The sequence below is a fragment of the Pleurodeles waltl genome, chromosome 3_1, assembly GCF_031143425.1.
Source record: "Pleurodeles waltl isolate 20211129_DDA chromosome 3_1, aPleWal1.hap1.20221129, whole genome shotgun sequence".
Classification (NCBI taxonomy): Eukaryota; Metazoa; Chordata; class Amphibia; order Caudata; family Salamandridae; genus Pleurodeles; species Pleurodeles waltl.
The window spans coordinates 768327090-768343502 of NC_090440.1; the positions used below are offsets into that span (position 1 = coordinate 768327090).

General features: G+C 44.5%; 1 protein-coding gene across 6 annotated transcripts in view; it reads right to left on the minus strand.

Moving 5' to 3' along the window:
• The window catches only part of TEAD1 (TEA domain transcription factor 1), a 380567-nt gene that overhangs the window by 51171 nt on the left and 312983 nt on the right, over positions 1-16413 (minus strand). For all 6 annotated transcript variants that reach the window (XM_069223580.1, XM_069223578.1, XM_069223584.1 and 3 more), the window contains one exon: positions 6004-6128. In XM_069223580.1, coding sequence (XP_069079681.1) covers positions 6004-6128 — 125 coding nt within the window. The remainder of the gene's footprint in view (positions 1-6003; positions 6129-16413) is intronic.

The window sequence follows — 16413 nt, forward strand, 5'->3', positions numbered from 1 at the left end:
TCAGCCTGCATCATCTTCATAACCAGCTGCATCATTTACAATGCCATCACATCCAGCATCCTCATTAATCTGACAAACATGCTTACCAATCCCTTTAAGAAAGTCATAGCTTGTTTGAGTGTGTCTGTCACTGTTCTCCCCACAGACAACTGGTTGTATGGGTGCTCTATGTTTTGTCTGTATAGGATATCCATTAGCGTCCTTAAAGCTAGAGTGATCAATGAGCACATCAAATTTGGGGTCTACTCAGGCACCCTTTTGTATTGTGGTTCCTTGTCATGAGTCAAGCTCAAAGTCTTCTGAGGAACTATGCAATTGCTCCACAATGAGGCCCTCATTACGAGTGTGGCAGTCTTAAGACCAACACACCCTTGAAGGCGGTCTTACCGCCGTACTCCCGGCAGTAAAGACTGCTGCATTACAAGTTTGGCCAAAGCCAAACCGGTCACCCTGCCATGAAAACCCTGGTGGTAATGCATCCCTACACATCATCCATACTCTTGCAGATACACACCCTACATGTCCACACACCCCCACCCGACTGCACGCATACACCCAAACACCGGTACCCAACCTCACGCATACATGCAGACACCCCCACCCAACTGCATGCATACATACAGACAGACACCCTTACCCAACCGCACGCATAGATACAGGCATATCCACCCACCTCACGTATACATACAGACACCACCAACCAACTGCACACATGCATACAGACATCCCCACTCGCTCGCCACACAGATATGCACCCCACCCAACCGAACACAGACATGTACCCCCTTCCGACCAAACACAGACACGCACCCCCACCCCCACCCAACCCAAACACAAACAGACAGGCACCCCCACCCAACTGAAAACAGACACACACCCCCATCCAAACGAACACAGACATGCACCCCCACTTGCTTGCATGCATACACCTCCCTATGCATTCATTCACACACACACACACACACCCCTCTGCATGCATTCACACACACACACCCTTCACATACATTCAAACATACACCCCACATCCACATACATTCACACACACACCACCATACACAGTCCGCACACACACCCCAGCCACATATATTCACACACATACTACCACGCACACAGTTACACACACACCCTCCTCAGCATACATGCGCACACACACCACCATGCACACAGTCACACACACACACATCCTCTGCATACATTCACACACACACCACCACGCATGCATACAGTCACACATACATGCATGCACACCGATTCTGACACACACACATGCTAGCACACACGCACACACCAGACACATGCACCTACCACACCCCTCCTCCTTCCGATTGGTCCACGTACCTGTCTGGGCCGCACAACAGTCCATGTCAAGGAGGATGTCTGGGAGGGGCTGGATGTCGGCAGTTCCATCACCAATTCCACGCTGCTGTGCAAGGACAACCGTGCTATATTGCTGCTCATGATTTGGCAGGTGGAGTACTTTTGCGCAGCGTTGCTGGCATTGGAACCATCTCTCACCAGCCATCAGTCAAGCCGACGGTGTCAGATTTCTGCCTGTTTATGGGTGGAAATCCATTGGTGACACATAATACAGCGGTCTTCGGAGCGCTAACACTGGTAGACTCCAAAAGTCGAACTGAGGGCCTAAGTTTGTTTCTAGAGATACCGTAAGCGGGACAGACCGTACATCTGTTATAGGACAGCTATTTCTGCCATTATCAATGTATGTGCATCACAGGTAGATCTGACATCTGCTTTTGTTGAGCTGAGCATTTCAACGCCTCATCAAGGGTAGCAAGCGCTTTATAAAAACATGCAAGTGTGTTGTGAAACCATTCATTTTCCTTGCTATTTTTGTGACCTGTTAGACCAGTAGTTGCAACTGTGGTTGCTTGCTTTTAAATATATTTCTGCATATTTCATACTTTAATCATATTTCCACCTCTGTGAAAGTCCTTGAGCCGAACATAAATCCTGTGACAATGCTTTATTCTCCTCTGCACCTTCAATCTGCCTGGCTGGTAAACACCTCAGCAATATCTCAGCAATATTGTTTTAAAAACAATGTTGCAAGTATAAAGCAAAAAGTGAAAAAAAAGCAAACAAGTGGAGGCTCCCACACTTGTTTCTATGAAGCCCTTGGGTGGGCCTGGTGCAGGGGGCATTTTGAAGTGAAGGAGAGGGTAGCACGGATGCCTACTTCTAGGGCATTTTGATGCCCTGGGGACTGCCACCTCCTCAGAACTTATTTATAATGAATGCAAGTCCTGGGGACTACCACTTCCTCAGGGCTTTAATCAAATATTATATGAGGGGCCGTGTGTCCCCCATAGCCGTGGGGACAGTCACTTCCTCAGGGATTCAATCAAATAGCATGCAGAGGCTGTGCAGCCCACCACCTCCCTGGGGCTTCGTTGAAAAACAATACAGGGTGGCCTTCATCCCCCCACAGCCCCAGGGACCACCCCCTCCCCGGGACTATTTGATATTGGAGGGGCCATGCAGTCTCCCCAGAGGAGACAATATTGACCCTGTGGACCATCACCCCCCCAGGGCCGGCTCCTGTTATGTCCAAGGGTGCCCACCCCTGGGACATAGCTGTTTGCTCTGACTTGGCTGGAGCTTTGACAGCTTCTGCCAAGTCAGAGCAAACACTTCACTGTCAAACAGCTCTCACATGCAGAAAGTGAAGTTTCCATCTATTTCCCTGCACACACAACAAGAAGAAAACATTGCTCCCACAAGCAGGGAGCTGCTATTGAAATCGTAGGATGTGGGGAGCTGGTTAGGAACCCGGGGGCCTTCAGGCTCCCCCCCCCCCCACAGTTGTGTCACTCTCTCTCTTTTCCATCCCACAGAGGGATGGAAGAGAGAGGGAGATGGTTATTGCAATGTTCTCCCATAGAATTACTTCAAGGAGTCGGACTAGCAAGTTGTTTGGTGAGAAAGTTATAGTTACGTTTGGATGCGAATCAGAACAGAGTCACTTCTGGCCTAATGATCAAGGTCTTGTGCTGTCACTCAGGAGGCTGAAGGTTCAAATCCTAGTATGGCTTAGTAGTGAGTCTGTTTATTTTCTATTGTTTTAACTATTACACATTCCTGGCGATGGAACATTGATGTCTTGTTCCCCTGAAAATGTGTGGGTTGAATGCCATAGCTATTTCTGGACACTGCACAGTAAGGAGTCACCTCTGGTCTAGTGGTTAATGTCTCAGACATGTACACCAGAGATAAAGGGTTGTAGTCTAGTTGAGTTAGTAGTAATTTCCTGCTTTAGTTTCTTTTTCGCTATAAATAATTAAGTTACATACTGAAAGGTGATCTCACTCTTTTCAATTGACAAAAAAAAATAATATTTTCAATTTGTCCGGAAATATCACATCATTCTAAATGTATCATTAATGAAAACCTGAATATCTCTCTCTCTCTCTCTCTCTCTCTCTCTCTCTCTCTCTCTCTCTCTCTCTCTATCTCTCTCTCTCTCTCTCTATCTCTCTCTCTCTCTCTCTCTCTTTCTCTCAGGGTTGGGTGGTCAGGGATGTTGGTCACAGGGCCAACCTCCACCGTGCCTTTGGCTGTGCGTGGCTGGGTTAATATATAGTAATGAAAATTACTATACATTAAAAAAACAGAAACTCACTGATAAAAATCAAAGGTTACAGGGACACTATGGTTAGGAAATAGATTTAAGAAAATCATAGAAATTCACTTAAAAAAAGCAATGGCTACAAGAATGTTATAGTTAGGCTCACATTTTAAACTTACAACACCACAGAAATGCACCTATTATAATTAGTGTTATCTTAAGTAACTATAATTTGTGCTCAAAGGTAACTCTAACTGGCACTATCGACATGCACTGCCAATTACCCCACAAATTAAGGACCTCGTGAAATCTTTGAAAACATCATTGATAATATAAATGTAATATTTGCAGTAAAATATTTGACGAAAAAACTGTGCATTGCTGGGGCGCGAGTTATAGTTACCTAAGGGCACGAGTTATAGTTACTTTATTTAACTCTAATTATAACAGGTGAATTTCTATGGTTTTGTACGTTTAAATGTGAGCCTAACTATAATGTCCCTGTAAACTTTGTTTTTAAGTGCTGGTGCCCCCGACAATGCTGCTGCCACTTTCCCGATGGGCTGACTGTAGGCAACCTTGGTTTCCGCCGATCAACCCAACAGGAAAGTCTTAACGGGACTGGTGGGGAGGTAGTCAGCACAGTGGCAACCACCCCGTCAGGAGTTTGGTGGATTGGTGTTCCCGTCCGCCATACTCATAATCGGGCCCTTAATGTTTGCTTCTATTTGGCAGGAGTTTGAAAAAATGCTCTCCACAGACAGGAACAAATACAAGTTTCCCTGCCCAAGTCTGTGTGAGTTGGCTCCCCAGGACACAGGAAGTGAGCTGACCCCGGGGAATAGGTCCCTGGTCCAAACAATGTTCAGGGAATGGAGCCGTATGGGCCCCTCCTCTTTAAAAAAAATAGTCAGCCTTTTGGGATGGGTCCCTGTGGCCTTTGAAGGCTTCAGGAGGAGCGCTGTGCTGGCCTTCTTTCATTTTGTGCACTTTACAGCACCCCATGGGGGGATCCCCATGGCCTATAATGGCTCAGGAGGCCCACTGCCCTGGAGAGATTGCAGTCCTGGGGTTGTATAGTTAAACTAATGGAGTAATGATTTGAAATTTCAATTATTCTCATTGAGTCAATCAAGTAGAGCAATTCATCAATCAATTAATTCCAATTTGATATGTCCTACTTCATGAAATATGCTATTTGATGCCTAATTCCATGTGAACATTACTGTCAGTCATATGGCCATAATGTCTCATAAACAGTTTCTCCCCTCAGTTTGCTGGATGTAGAATGTTTGTCGAGTACATGATCAGTTCTTCTCAATCAAAGTATACAATTCATAATACAATTTATTTTTAAAAGCTGTAAAATATTAACTTATTAAAAAACATAACTTTCAGCAAAGTACAAATTACATAGGAAACATTAGTGACAGTAAATTGCAGTTATATTTTACAACAGAATAACTTTATTCATGTTTTAAAATAATAAACGCTGATATTTTTCCTATTCTTTCCTACAGTGAGATCTCCACCCTGCTCACGAAGAGTGCCAAAAAAGCCACAAAAATTAGTAATAGTAACATTACAGTCATAAAATTGATTGTAAAATGCTCCATTCACACACTTGATGGCATGATTACTCTTAACTTTACATCTAGGTGATGAAAAGCTAAAAATAAGACATTTACAAATAGGTGCAAGAGTAAATATACACCTCAGTAGAGCGACTCCTTTAAATTTGTGAATCGTCCACGATGTGAGGGTGCAAGCTTTTTAGGATAAACAGGGCCTCATGGAAAATGGGCAAATCAATCATCAATTTTGAGGCTATGACAATAGTGCATGAAACGTAAACGGTGATAGAATGAGGAACAATAAATTTTAGATGATAAATGCTATGACAAAAAATAGCTTTTAAGCTGTGACCTGATAGTGTTGAGTGTAGCTGCCTATGAATAAGAGGTGGGAGAAAAAAGGCATTCCCTGTTAAAAGCCCCATAAAAATGGCACAGTGAAATCTACAAGGGCAGGCATTAAAGGTGATGCTGTGCTGTTGTCTACGGGGCCCCCTTAACATCGCTGGACTAGTGTCAAAAAGTTGATGTTAGTCCAGCAGTGCTACAACAGCGTCAGAATTTCTGATATTGTTGTAGACACTTTTGGTGCCACGGAGCACTATATTGTAAAAACAGTGCTCCTATGGCATCGTTGTTGGATAGAGGGCAGCACAAGAAAACTCATGCATCAATCATGATGCACCAGTTTCTTGTAATGAGACTCTAATATTGCTACCATTTGCAGAAAATTCACTTTCTCAAATATACTTTCACACTTCACTAGGGAACCAAAAGCTAAATGTATTCAAACTATTCATTAAAACACTATTATTGGTAAATTAGACAGATGACATCACTTACTGAGTCTGGATCTCGCTGTTGCTCTAAAAAAGCAGAGAATTCAACTAGTCTGAGTTTTGTAGTCCCAATGGAGCGGCCCTGCCATGCAGGAACTGATGGAGTTTGTGCTGTTGCAGGTTCAAACCCTGAAATATAAATTGTCACTATATTTCTATATTGCACGTTGATTATTCATATTACTACCAACTGCATTTCTTTAACATCAGAACTTATAAAAAGTGCCATTTTAAATGTTTGCTTTGTTTTGGTCAAACCCTAAAAGATAAAATGGCAACATATTTTTGTATTTCATGCTGATCATCAATTCTATACCCAACTTTACTCCTTTTAATTTAAGACAATTTCATTTTTAAAAGTACATTTTTATAACTGAAAGTTTCATATTTACCCGTGCTTTGGTTTCTAATTTATTTACACACCGATTTATCAAGACTCAAACCTTTGAAGCATGTCCTTTACCCCAAAAAAATCTCCTACGCTCTAATGTATTTCGTTTTAGGACAATTCAACTGAAGTGTTTGTATAGATTTTCAGGTAACTTTTAGAAGTTATGGAACTTGTAATACGGAGGACGGGATATCCGTCACATTTGTGATGGAGTAATCCCCTCCGCCAAGGTCGTAATCAGGCCCAAAGTATCCAAAGAGGGGTTTGAAACAAGTGTAAGATACATTATGCAGGACTTACAGCATTCACTTGCTAAAAGTGTTCCTTTCCTGCTCACTTCCATCAATGTTTTATTTTTATTTCTGACAGCTAAATTCAACTACAGACAGCCTGCTTCCATTTTTAGTGTGCATTGTACTGCATCTTATATGGTTGGCTGTTGATACTGCCAAATGAAATAAATCACTGCCTCTGTAATTTAGGTTGAGGCCTCATTAGAGAACAGTTTTGAGTAGCTCTTGCATTTGTGGTAATTAGATCATATCAGCTATTAAGGAATTAGAAAACTATCCCTTAGACCTGATAGCTTCTGCAAATGATTGGTTGATTGTAGTGAAAATAATGGGCCTCATTAGGAGGCTGGCGGTCTTAAAATGCCAGCCTCGCGATGGCAGTCGGACCGCCTCAGACAGGGTGGTCCGGCCACCCCATTATCACCGTGGCGGAGCTACCACGGTCCGACCGCCAGGCTGTCGGCTGATTCACGGATCCTCTGCGATGTTAGGCAAAAAATTTAAAAAATGCTTTTTTGCCTTGGACAGGTGCCAGGAGGATCCCAACACAAGGGTGACTGGGTCAGGGTAATCCTACCCTTCCCCCTTTTCATTTTTTTAATCTTATTTGGGACTCAGCTGAGTCTCAATTCCAAAATGGCTGCCAACATTTTCTGGTTGAAGTCTTAGCAGCCAATTGGATCTCTGCTTGAGATTTCTGGGATCAGCAGAGCCTCCGCGTGCCCAGATATACAATTTTTTTTTACCTTTCATTACGCTAAAACTACTGAACAGATTTGCAACAGATAACAGAAAAGGGCCTTTCTGGACCAAGGGCTATCTTTCAGCCAAAATTTGGTGTAATTCCGTCCAGCGGTTCGGACTGAAGTTGTGTTTAAAAATCCCCATGGAAATTGCATGAGTAAAAGGTGTTTTGGGGTCCCCCCCTTTTTCTCAGCCCCGCTTCAACTAATCACTCGAAACTTTCAACACCGAAGCCAAATTGATTTTGACATTGAAAATTTTGTGAAATCACCACATGTACTGGCCTTTTCAATACCTTGGCAATCTGTCAACCTTCTAAGAGAGATTTTGACCCCTGGAACAGTTCCACTGAATAGGAATAAATGTACCATTGTACCATTGTGTCAGCATTTTGTAAGGCATGTATTAGTTTCTGTGTGCCCAGACTGTAAAAGTTGTGTCTTTGTGAAGTAAAATATTTTCAGAGTTTTTTATTGAAGTAGGCGGAAGACAAATGTAAACCTAATATTACTGCTTTTACCATTGTGTACAGCTGTGTGACAGTCATTGACAGAAACTAACCATTGCTCTTATTTATACCTAAATGTAATTCTCTACTGAAAACAAAATTTAAATTCGAATTTTAAATATAATAAAAAAAAATTGAAAATAAAAAATATGAATTAAATATATCTAATTGTTTACATTCATTTAGACGTGGTACTGGTTACTATATTTTGCAAATAGGCTAAATTGATGAGGAAAATAATATAGCTGGTAAAATTAAATGTATTTTTGTCTGGATAGTTTGAAATGTGTAATGTAATGTTTTGCCTATATGCTATTCATTTTAAAATCCTCATGTACTTAGGACCTCATTACATGTTTGGCGGTCCCGTGACCGCCATGTTGGCAGTCCAACTGTCAACAGGCAGGCAGAGTGGACCGCCAAATTATGAGTTTGGAACAGCTAGTTGTCTGTCGGCATGGCAAGCCAGTACAGAATGTGCCAGTCATCTGGAGGTACAAACAATCCAGTGGAGAACATGTTTCTGCCAGACCTTTTAGGAGGTTGCACACCGCCAATGTGACCACCACAGTCCAATCACCATGCATGAGGAGGTGAAAACAGGCACAATAAAGGGAGACACTCACCTCCGGGAAGCCATACATGTCTCGAGCCACCAAGGAACCACAACTAGATGTAAACCCACTGAGACTGCTGGCCAGAACACAATGTATTAATCGCCGACGAGGACGACAGCAACCGTAACTACATACACTCACATGTTACATTTGTAAAATGTATAAATTTGTACAGTCACATAGCATACCATGGGGGGGTGCGAAGGACAACTGCACTTACACGTAACAACATAGTGACACACACACTAACATACTGCATCAAGGATACCCACACATGCACATCATGCACACTTCAGCCAGCAGACACACCACATGTCAATCCCACACATATATGCACGGCAACACAGCACAGGCCCAGGCTCACAGATTCCCATACAACATACACACTTGTCACAACAACACAACTGCGCAAATACATGTCAGACACTCACACCCAAAACTGGCCAGGGACTGGTCATACATACAACACATATGAACATCCATGTGTAATGGAACACACACAACACCACCAGCAAACAACCCAGCAATTGACACACATATCGCACACACACAGCACATCAAACCTATTATGGTATGCATATTGCATGCAGACACAAACAGTCAAAACACACGGAGCAACACATCACATCACAACAAGACCAGCACAGCAGTGACGGGAGCAGCAAAACCAAACATGGAAGGAGGTCGTACATGTTGAGCAAGTTCCACCGAAACATCCCCACACAAATAGGCCCCATTTAGATCTCATGGACAAGCAAAACCAACAGCAAATGTAATGCGCAGTCAAGTATATGGGTGAAGGGCAAGGCTACAAAGCATACACTACTCCAAACACTATACAAGACACCAGCCAGCTCTGAGGGACACACACTGAAATAGACACATGCACACAAAAGCAAAGCAAACTTGCACAACTCAACACAATCCATGTCTGCACTGAAAAACCTCCAGCACACACCACATGTACACAATAGCCACATCAGGGGACAAGGCATATACCATACAGGACCACATTGCACATCACTACAACAAACACATATCACTACAAACACAACACAACACAACACAATGACACTAACATTTCAATTACATATACATACCTATCACACAACACAAATCCTACCCGTGGGGGACAACAGCACTGCACACAAACTCACATACTGCTAAAACAAAACATGAAGCAGCAAGGGGCACACACACAAATACTGGCACACAACCTATGTTAGCATGAACAACTGGAACCTTGGAAAGGAAATGCAGGACAAAGATGTAACCAAAATGCCAACAATTGGTTGGCTTTAATATTCTAATAACAGTCCAAGGCCATTACCCAAGTAGGGGCATCAAGGGGGCAGGCAGGCACCTCAGGGAGTATTGGGAGGTGGTGGGAAACTTTGGGATGGACCTCTTCTTGGCAAGGGGACGGGCATGGATGCTGGCAGTGGTAGGGGAGGTATTCGAGGTGGAAGGGATGGCTTTGGGGAGGGAAACAGCCCTTTTGGTGGTGTCACGGTGGCGAATAGGGAAAAGGTCAAGGTTAGAAATGGAAAGATTTTTAGAAACACTGGGACAGTCTTCAGAAGGGAGTTTGGGTGGGAAGGGTGAGGGACTGGTTGTCTGATGTGTCGGTGTGGCTATCTTGGTTGCGTGTTTATGGGAGGTGTGCTTGTGTGTGGTGGCTATCTGTTGGGCTGGTGAGTGAGGGTGTTTATGCGTCTTTGGCTGAGGGGGTGGAGGTGCTGGGGGATGCTGTGGTGGGTGAGCTGCTGTCTGCTGGGGTGGTGACTGCAGGTATGGTGGATTTGCTGCATGTAGGCATGCCAGTGGTTGTGGTGTCTACGGGTGTGGTGACTGGGGTGGATGTCTGAGGGTCTGCTGGGGTGGTGTCTGCAGGTAGGATAGGTGGGATAGCTGGATCAGTGAATGTTGGAGTGGTGTCTGCAGGTGTGCCAGGTGTTATGTCTGTGATGCTGGGGGTGGTGGGGGTGTCAGGGCAAGTTGTGACTATTGCTGTGTCTGCAGGTGGATGTTGTTTGTGTGCGTGCCGGTGATGTGTCTTGTGGTGGTTATGTTTGTGTGCACTTCCCTTGTCTGTTGAGGTGGATGCATGCAAGTCTGTTTGTGTGCTTTGGCTGGGTCGGGGAATGAGGGATTTGGACTGGGAAGAGGAAGATGGAGGGGCAGTAGACAAGGGGTGAATTGCTGCCATCAGTGTGGAGGCCAGAAGCTCAAAAGATCTCTGTAGGCCAGATATTGCATGTTAATGCCCTTCAGGAACATATTGCTTTGTTGGACCTGGGTTGCCAGTCCCTAGATGGCATTCACGATGGTGGACTGACCTACAAAGATGCTTCTCAGGAGGTCAATAGCCTCCTCACTGAGGGCAGCATGGGGAACAGGGTCTGGGGCACAGGTGCCTGCTACAAAGAAGATGGCCACCCTCTTGGGTGAGCGGGCACGGCCAACTGGCTGGGGAGCTACAGGAAGGGTGGAAATAGAACAGGGGTGGTGGATAGAGATGGTACTGGAGTGGTCCCCGATGGGTCCGCCATCACTAGGGAGTGGCCACTGGAGGATGATTCCGATGAAGATTTTACAGATCCTATCTCCCCTGTGGCACTCCGCACGCCCACCGGGCCACTGGGTCCCCCAGTGTTTGTGGTCTCGTGACCTGGAGGTCCCATGTCCAGAAGCTTCCCTACTCGGATGGGCTCTGTCTCCATTGCATGCCGATGCTGATGCTGAAAATAGATAATGAAGTAGGGTCATAACAAACACCTGATAACACTTCCATCACAAATCGGAAAGAAATCACGTCATCATGCCAACTGACCCACCACCCCCACAGGAAGTTGCAGCAAAGTGCCATTATGTAACAACAGAATACAATGCATGTTCTTCAATTTTACATCTGTTACACACCAGCAAAGCATGCTATCAGAAAACTACAATAGCAGGATTGAAGTTGAGCTATCACACTAACCATACCATGACAAGGTGACTATTTCACCCACTAAGTATGCCATATTCTGCACAGCATACTTAAGCAGTAGACAAGAAATGGATTCCCGTTGTAAGGTAGCTTACCAAATACACAGACCCAATCCTTACCACACACATACTTTACCCTAATGTCATGTACCAGGCAATAACATATGTTGCCAAGTAAAGGCATGCATCCCTGGTACAAACAAGACATACCTGCATCAAATGACATAGGTTCAACCATATCACAATGGACACATACCATCATATGACATATCAACACGTAACACCTGCCAAATGTTAGTCAAGGAGGTAGTACACGTTACACACACATGCTCCAATTGTGATGTAGTAAGGAGTGACAATGGAGTCAGGTCCTAAATATGCAGGATAAATGTCTCCAGAAAACAAATAATAATAGTAATGTAAGGACCAAGTAAGCTCACACCAATGCCCCACACACATTTAAAAGTTAACTATTTTGTGTATGTATCAAATAGACTACTGTAGTGTGCAGGAAGGAGGGAGACAGAGCTTGCAAACAATACCATGAGGAAACTAATTTGTTGCAGAATGAGAAGTGTTGGACCTAGCCATCACTATCCACACACCAACATCACTATCCACATACCAGACATGGCAAGCATGGCATCTGTATGTGGAGGATTCCCAAAGGCAAAGGGTAAGTTATGCAAATATTACTGGTACACCAATCATGGTGCGAGTCAAAAGTCAGGTCACACTTACCAACCTACACACAGGTGTATATGAACTACCACAACTGCACTAAATAAGTTTATGAACATGAAGTTCTGAAACACCCTGGCCTCATGTGTCAAATCCTTCATAGCAACAGCAGGTACATTCCAACAGTGAGGCTTGATTTTTGTTTTCTGAATACACATAATGTTGACACAGTACAGTCTGGGCCATAGTTGTGAGTAGACAACCATTGCCTATGTATCATACCTACAAATGTATTCCATGGACAAAAATGGGACAACTTTCTGCAAACCGGACATCAGCATGGGTATCACATGCTTACATCTGATACCAACATATGTGTCCCAGTGGAAATGCAACACTTGCACACTGGTATCCAAAATGCATTTTGCCAACTCTGATGGGACATCACACATGTCAATGTACATTCCTCACTTAACAAGGGGAATTATCTTGAAACAGGTGTGAAAATGTTAGCTATGTAAGACATGTGACATGTTTGATGAACACCTCTGCATCACATAATGCTGTGACACATCAGAAACCAACAAACACTGGAGATGACTTGCCACTGCCTGAATTAAAATCACACATATACATACCCCTTGATACAAAGCAGAGGACAGAGAGCCAGAAACTAACTACCATTCTACTGAGACATTAGAGAAGAGTGATCTTTTAGTGGAAACTAACACCCACGAGGGTAGTACAAGCAGATTACTGGACACACAAAACACAGTCATACATACTCCATTCTGTGCTATAGGACTGAGGGGTACATGTCCCAAACCAAAATGTGCACACCTGTTGCCAATACATGACCCATGTACACCAATGTGAGCACAGAAGATCTGTGACACACTACACTTCCCACATAGTCAGAGCTAGCATTCTGTCCCTCACTCAATCACCAGGTAAAAGGTCGAACATGAGTTAGGTCTGTATTTACCGCCTTGTGGCTGCTGTGCTGCCTTCAAATGTTCATCCAACTCAGGGTAGGCCACTGTCGAAATGTGGGCCATTGGGGGGGGGGGGTCATGGTCTGACGGGCACCCCATTGGGAGGACAGCCCCAGCTAGGCCTCTGTGATCTTCCGGGCCCAGCGTCTCAGGACCTTCCACCTCTTCCAAGAGTGGGCGCTCTGCTAGATGTGGACCCCCAGGGACCGCACCTTCTTGGGGATGGCATGCCAAATCCCCTTCTTCTGATGGGCGTTGACCTGCATGGATGCAAAAGACAGGACAGAAAATCATGTCCACAAGTCCAACACAAGAACAGGCAGAGTTAACTACAAGTGAGTCCAACAAGCCAATAACAACCTGTCTTGACCGTCCTGTCCACCTTTGGCACATAGCAGACATTGGCTAGAGAGACAATACTGCTAACACTCCCCATAAGGGTACCCATCGCAACCACCAGCTCAGAGTCTGCACTCCCCAGTTAGTAGAGCAGTGTGTTTTGTGTGACATGAGCAATCCACATGACACTGACCAGGAACACAATATAATATATCACACAAAATTGCAAGTGACAGCTACACCAAATAGCAACATTGCACACATACATCCACAACCCTTGATGATCACAAGCTGCACATTGTCCCCACAGGTCACAGCCAGGCTACAGACAGGCCCATACTGCCAGGACAACATACAAGGGAGTAACATGTTGAGCACACAGAGATACAAGCCTCTACATGTGTGCACCTAGGCACATACACACGCACCCACATGCTACTTCAGGAAGTCAGGCTCTTTGTGTTAGTCCAAAAATTGTGAAATATACCTCCAAAACATGTGTGCACACAAAAACTATGTCAAAGTAAGGTACACCTAGCCTTGTATTTGATATGCCCCACATCATGTCCAAAACACACTGTCAAATATCATGGAACATCAATGCACAACACACTGTTCAATGCCCAGTAAATTAGGAGCAGGTACGGTAAACATCAGAGCTGGATTAAGGAGCCAACAGGGAAGTGTGATCAGGGGAGCTGTCAAGGATATGTAACACAAATGGTCAGAGTTGCAATGAGCACATCTGCCACAGCTCTCCTCCATGCCCCTAATGCCATAACAATGGTAAACACTGGACATAGGCTGAAGTTGATGAACATTAGTAGTGAGGCATGATTTTTAACCTTCACATGATGTTTATGGATACAGGGTGTGGCTACAGGTTCACACTTGCAGTGCAAAGGCTATTAAATAACAGTCCAGATGGCAATAGTTACAGAATGAGGCAATTGAAAAAACAACTTTTTCTGCACGCAGACCACATAAATCAACACATAATACCATGTCCCGAATGTTAGATGCATCACAATACTTCATGTTTCCCATAGCCAATTCCACATGGCTGTCAATGCAAGATGTGGCCACAGATGTATGTGCAGATACAGAAAGAGCTCAAGTGTGGTGAAAAACTGGCAAACAACATACATCAACACCTCCTGCTGTCATGTTACCTCTTATGACCATACAACAAGCACATCTGAAGATGTGATTTATCTGCTGATGCTGTGATGACACCTTAGCTAACCATGTGCAACAATCACAAAGTGGGTCAGGGAACACTCATTGCACACTCTCCACAATGTCTCTAGACTCTAAACCTGTCACTTCACCTAGCTACATGCTCCGGAACTCAACCATTTAAGCACACAGGGCTTTAAGGACACAATTTGACATATTGCCCATAAGCCTAGACTAACAAAATCAAAGCTTAGTGGATCTACAAAAACATAAGTGCACATGGTGCTCTTACCTGCTCTTCTGGTGCACCACAGAGCTGTTCATACAGGGGTAGGACCTTCTCCACAAGCTTCTCCAGCTCTTCTGGTGAAAAGGCAAGGGCCCTATCACCTGTAGAACGTGGCATGATTGCTCCCAGAGGCAGTACACAGCAGCTCAGGTCATGTAGGTCTTGCTGGCAGCAGTGTCAGGAGTCAAGTGAGAGATTAAGCAGGAGATGGCAGTCAAGTCTGCCATGTATGTGACTGTCACTTCTGGCGAACACTGTTATTGGCCCAAGACCGCCACAGACAGCAATGTTATCCAAAGGCAATGTCCACCACGGCAGCATCCGCCTACCACCATGACGACTTCTGCCGGCGATCGCAGCCATTTCCTGTTGACCAGTGTTGTAGGTCAGGCAATCGACATTTTCAAGCCTTTCAGTTTTCAGGAACTGTTGATTTTTGATGGGTCACAATGTGGGAAAAAATTCTACGCCATAATCTTCAGTGCTGGCATTGTCTAAAGATGTATTTTTGTCCTGATTGAAGGATCATTTTGTCATGTTGTCCTGCTAAGTTTCAGAAATCATTGGTGGCACAGTCACCACCCTCTCGGCCATGGGTAAAATAGTTTTTTAGGATTTTAACAACACACATTGTTTGATGTTAGCATCACATAGTCTTGCTGAAGTATTAGTTTATATATACATATCTCAATTGAGGCAAGGGGATGACATGTTACTAATGTGCCACTTTTACTGCTGGCATGTGCTGTGTACCATGTTTTCACTGTCACAGTCACAGTTTTTATGTGACAATTGGAGTGGGGCAGACTGGAGTGGAGAAGGCAACAGCAGGGGCATGGGGTCAGAGAACAGGGCAAGCATTGACAGGGCAGGGTGTGGAGGTATAGGGCAAGCAGTGACTGGGGATTGAATGATAGAAAAAATGTTATAGTGGCATATTGCTTTTTTCTACTGGGAGAGACAGGGAAGGGGCAAGCAATAACAAGGGAGGAAGTCGGGAGGACGGGGCAAGCAAAGACAAGGAGCAATGGTTGGGCCACGCAAAGATACGTAGAGAGGCGGTGATGGCCTTGACAGCTGTGTTTGGACTGATGGGGCAAGTAAAACAATGGAATGTAGGAAGGGATGGGAGGAACAGGACATGCAACACCATTGGAATGTGACAGGGGGTAGAAGGGACAGGGGCAAGAAACAATAGAATGCAGGAGGGTTTGAGCGGGTGAGGCAGGTGCAAGCAACAATGCAGGATGGGGTGGTGGTGAGCCGGCCCGTTACATGTGCACAACTATGGAGTGCTGCAACTATTTCTTTCAAGAAAATTACCTCCAAAAGGAAACGAGCACTAGAAGTACACTGTGCACTGAAAAGACGCAGCACTTGGTCCATA